This window comes from Arachis stenosperma, chromosome 6 (genome assembly GCF_014773155.1).
Source record: "Arachis stenosperma cultivar V10309 chromosome 6, arast.V10309.gnm1.PFL2, whole genome shotgun sequence".
NCBI classification, from domain to species: domain Eukaryota; kingdom Viridiplantae; phylum Streptophyta; class Magnoliopsida; order Fabales; family Fabaceae; genus Arachis; species Arachis stenosperma.
The window spans coordinates 117203688-117207698 of NC_080382.1; the positions used below are offsets into that span (position 1 = coordinate 117203688).

At 32.5% G+C, this 4011-nt stretch overlaps 1 protein-coding gene across 1 annotated transcript; it reads right to left on the reverse strand.

Annotated features, from left to right (window-relative positions):
• Window positions 1-2020: 2020 nt before the first annotated feature.
• LOC130936011 (hydroxycinnamoyl-CoA:piscidic acid hydroxycinnamoyltransferase-like) lies at window positions 2021-3582 on the reverse strand. Its single transcript, XM_057865975.1, has one exon. It carries the CDS (start codon window positions 3501-3503, stop codon window positions 2136-2138), a length of 1368 nt encoding a protein of 455 aa, XP_057721958.1. The 5' UTR covers window positions 3504-3582; the 3' UTR covers window positions 2021-2135.
• Between the last annotated feature and the right edge of the window lie 429 nt (window positions 3583-4011).

Sequence of the window (4011 nt, forward strand, 5' to 3'; positions counted from 1 at the left end):
ATAATTTAATCATTTCTCTAATTAAATCTTTTAATTTACTTATTGATTTAACTTTATTCATAGTTTACGCTTCAATTATTAACCTACGTTTAAAAAAAAATTTAACTATGGCCAAATAAATAATTTTACAAAAGATTTTTGTCAGCTTTATACACTGATGATGTATCTAAATTAACATTAAAATATAAAATTGCATTTACATACTTAAAATTTTCACTATATCTTAATAATAACTTATTTTTTTTAGACTTCATACACACTTCTATCTCAAAAGAATTTTCATTCCAAAATATAATTATTTGCATAAAATAAAAAATTAATTAAAAATACACATCAAAATCGGTTAAACCCCTTACAGATTTTTACGTAGCTTTTTATTTTTTCTAATTTGTGCTCATCAAAATTTATTTCTATCTCACTATCTCTTTGTTGTGCCCAAAAGAGTCTAGCCCTCTATTCATCCATTATATTGTCATCACAAACAAAAGACTCACAGTGTCCACGGCCCAAAATAATCTCCACTCGGCTCCTCTAGCTAACCCCAACTCACACAATCTTCTCAAGCTGCCTGTCTTATGCCTCTTGTGCCAGCTTTGTCAACAAAGTTAAGATTCAAATCTTCCAAGTACACACAACGAGACGACCGGTTTTTTGCCCATCATGGTCCTCTTTTGATGCATTTTCACAACACATTCATTTCACCGAATCAACACCATTCACTTTAATTATATTAAATCTGCACGGATCAACTGATTGGAAGAGAAAAGTTCCAAATCCGTACAGTGGAACAGGTGATAACCTTTCTATCTTATTTAATATTTATAATAATTAATAATAATTAATAAATATTAAATAAAATTATTTTTAATTATTTTATTAATTTTTTGTTATTAAATATTTTTATTTTAAAAAATATATTTAAAATATCACAAAAAATATTTTATTAAATGTTATTAAAAAATAGTTTTTATATTAAATATAATAAATTTTAATTATATATACTTTTAAAATATAAAATAATTAAATTCTACTTTTATTTAATTAAGTTGGAGAATGGACAAAATTCAATCACTCAATGCATCCCTAAAACAATACGATGATTGGAAAAAAATATACAATCATGTTATATAGAAACAAATAAATTAATCACAAAATTAACTATTCATATATAGTATATATCAAAAATAAATAAAATATACATAAATATGTAATAATTAATTTTTTAATAATTAATTTAGTAATTAATTTTTAATATATATATTACTCGTGAAAACATTTTTCAAAAACACACATGTGAGGGCTAAAAAATTTGAATATAGAAGCCGGAAGAGTGTTATATCTTAAGGTGATAATTTTTTGTATCTTTTAAAATTATGGGAGGTATACAAATCGGACTGTCTGATCTATGTTTAAAAAATTAAAAAAATTTGGAGTACAAAAATCGGGCGGTCTGATTTATGTACTCTAAATCTTTTTTATTTTTTAAACACAAATCGACAGTAAAAAATTGAAGAATCCGATTTGTACTCCATAAATTAAATCATCCCATATTTTAAAAAAATATCACAGTAGATTACAATTTTAAAAAACACTATTGTTAATCTAATATTAAAAATAAAAATGGGCACATGTCAGATTTAGGACATGTTTATTTGTACTTTTATTTTTAGTTTTTTCAACTTTTAAAATCTTATGAGAAAAGTAAAAGCAGGAGTTAAAAATAAAAGAAAAGTTTTTATTAATTTTATTGTTATTTGTTTTTTTATAAAAACTTTTAAGAATTTTATTATCCTATATCTTAAAGATATAAATTAAACATACCATAAAAAATATTTTAATATTATTTATTATTTTTATACATTAAAAATATAAAAAATTATTTTTGTAATAAATAATATAAAATATTTTTTTATAATATATTTAATCTATGTCTTAGAATATATAGTAGCAAAATCCAAATTTTAAAGATAAAAAATATTTATAAAGTAAAAATAGTAAAAAATTCCAACCAACCGTGATATTTAAGTCGAATCTCAAGGTCCTTGCAAAAATAAATAAACAACAGCCGAAAGTGGTACAAAGAAGGGGTCTTTTTTCCAAAAGAAAAAAATTACAAAATAAAGAAAAAAAACTTATTATATGTCCTCATAGAAGATTTTCTTGAAAGCAGGCATGTGAGCCGAGTCCAAAGAGATAGCCACATGTACCATACCATCACCATTAGGTTTGTTGAGACAAAAGGCTTTACCCTCAGCATCCATATACACAGGTCCAAAATAATAAGGTACACCCCAACCAAAATCGGCATGCTCATATGAGAAATTCATCCAACTCACTACGAACAAGTTCGGATTCCCTTTGGAAGGTCCCTTATGAACACTCTTGGCAGGATAGTGAAAATTGTACCTTATCAAGTTCATATCTTTTACATTATCAATGTATTCAAGAGCGGATCTGACGAACTCGTCGTCCACCTTGGCGATCGCCCCCTTCACTTTGGTGGCCGCGAACCCCACAGGGTTCTCTATAAGGTCGCCAAAGGTACAAGTAGGGGTCGTCGTAGGAAAAGCCGCGTTCCCCGCGTACACCGGAGGAAGCGGTGGCTTTAGACGGTTCCTGCAGTTAACCAAAGTCGTTAGCCTGGTTGGCTGTGCACTGTTTCCTTCGTATCTTGCTTTGCTAACAGATTTCCATAAATGCCCCGCAATGGCCTCGAAACTCGAGAAGGGTTTCGTCATTTCACCGTTACCGTTGGTGGACGTGGCTTTCATTTTGAGCTTCTTGACTTGCTCTCCTGTGAGCTTCATGACTTCTACGGCGACTTTAGCGTCTTCGGTTCCCAATGAACCTAGCCATGGGGGCGGGGTTCCATACTCAGAATGGTCATGACCATTCTTGTCACTGAACTCGGAACCCGTACTCATCTTTCGAGAGTTCAGCTCCGTACGGTCATGGCAAGGATACTGATCAGATTCGTCCAGAGGTTCCCCTCTGGCGAGCTTGGCCCACGTGTTTATGAACCTCATACCGCCAGTTCCGTCGAGTGCGCCGCGGCACATGGCGACGCCGACGGTGACCCCGCCGCAGCTGAATCTGGTGAGCTGAACCGCCAAGATCGGGGTATCTTCAAGCGGAGCAGAATAATCGATGTTGGGAATGAGCTGAGTCACCAAACCGTTGGGAACAAAGTCTCGAAGATCCTCGAGTGTCTTCCCTTTGCAGGAAGCTTCAATTAGCAAGGCTCCTTTAGCGTTGCAATGGATCTCCCATCTACCACCCTGTGTCCAGCAGAGTCTGCCAGCGAAAGGGTAGTAGATGGAGAGGGCCTTGCTGAGAGCGTCTCTGAGGTTGTGGATGTTGATTTTGTCGAAGTTAGTGGGATTGTACGCGTAGAAGGAGGGAGCGTGGGTGCGAAGCTTGATTTGCTCGCAGAGGGAGAAGAGCCTCACTTCTGGTGTGGGCTCTGAAGGCGTCACCGTGTAGGAAGATTGGATGTTCACCATTCTTTTTTGGGGTGGGGGGAGAGGTGTTGTTGGTGGTTTCTTGGTTGGTTTGTGTGTCTGCGGTTCCTTCTCTTGCAGCATGTGTGTGTATTTATAGTTGATTATTGCTTATAGGGTATAAGCTCTCTAGAATTAATTCAACCACGAGTTTTTAATTGACAACTTGTTATTGTATAATAAAACACAAATCTGGGATCTGATATAATTGGATTTGCTTCGTAATTATTTAGAGATACTGCGGTAAATATTGACGGGTTATGTGAAAGTTTAAAAAGATGTAGTGTATTGATTAAAAAAATTTAAAACATTTATTTGAACAATACTCTAATCATCGTATAAAGAGTTTAGGAAAGAAATGAAAAATTATTTAAAAAAATATTATTTTTATTATTCATATTTTTCTTATGTGATTACAAAGTTTTTACTAATATATAAAATAAGAGTACGCTAAAAGTACGTTCGTTATGTAATAATATATATAATCCTCTTTTGATATTTTTCTGATTTT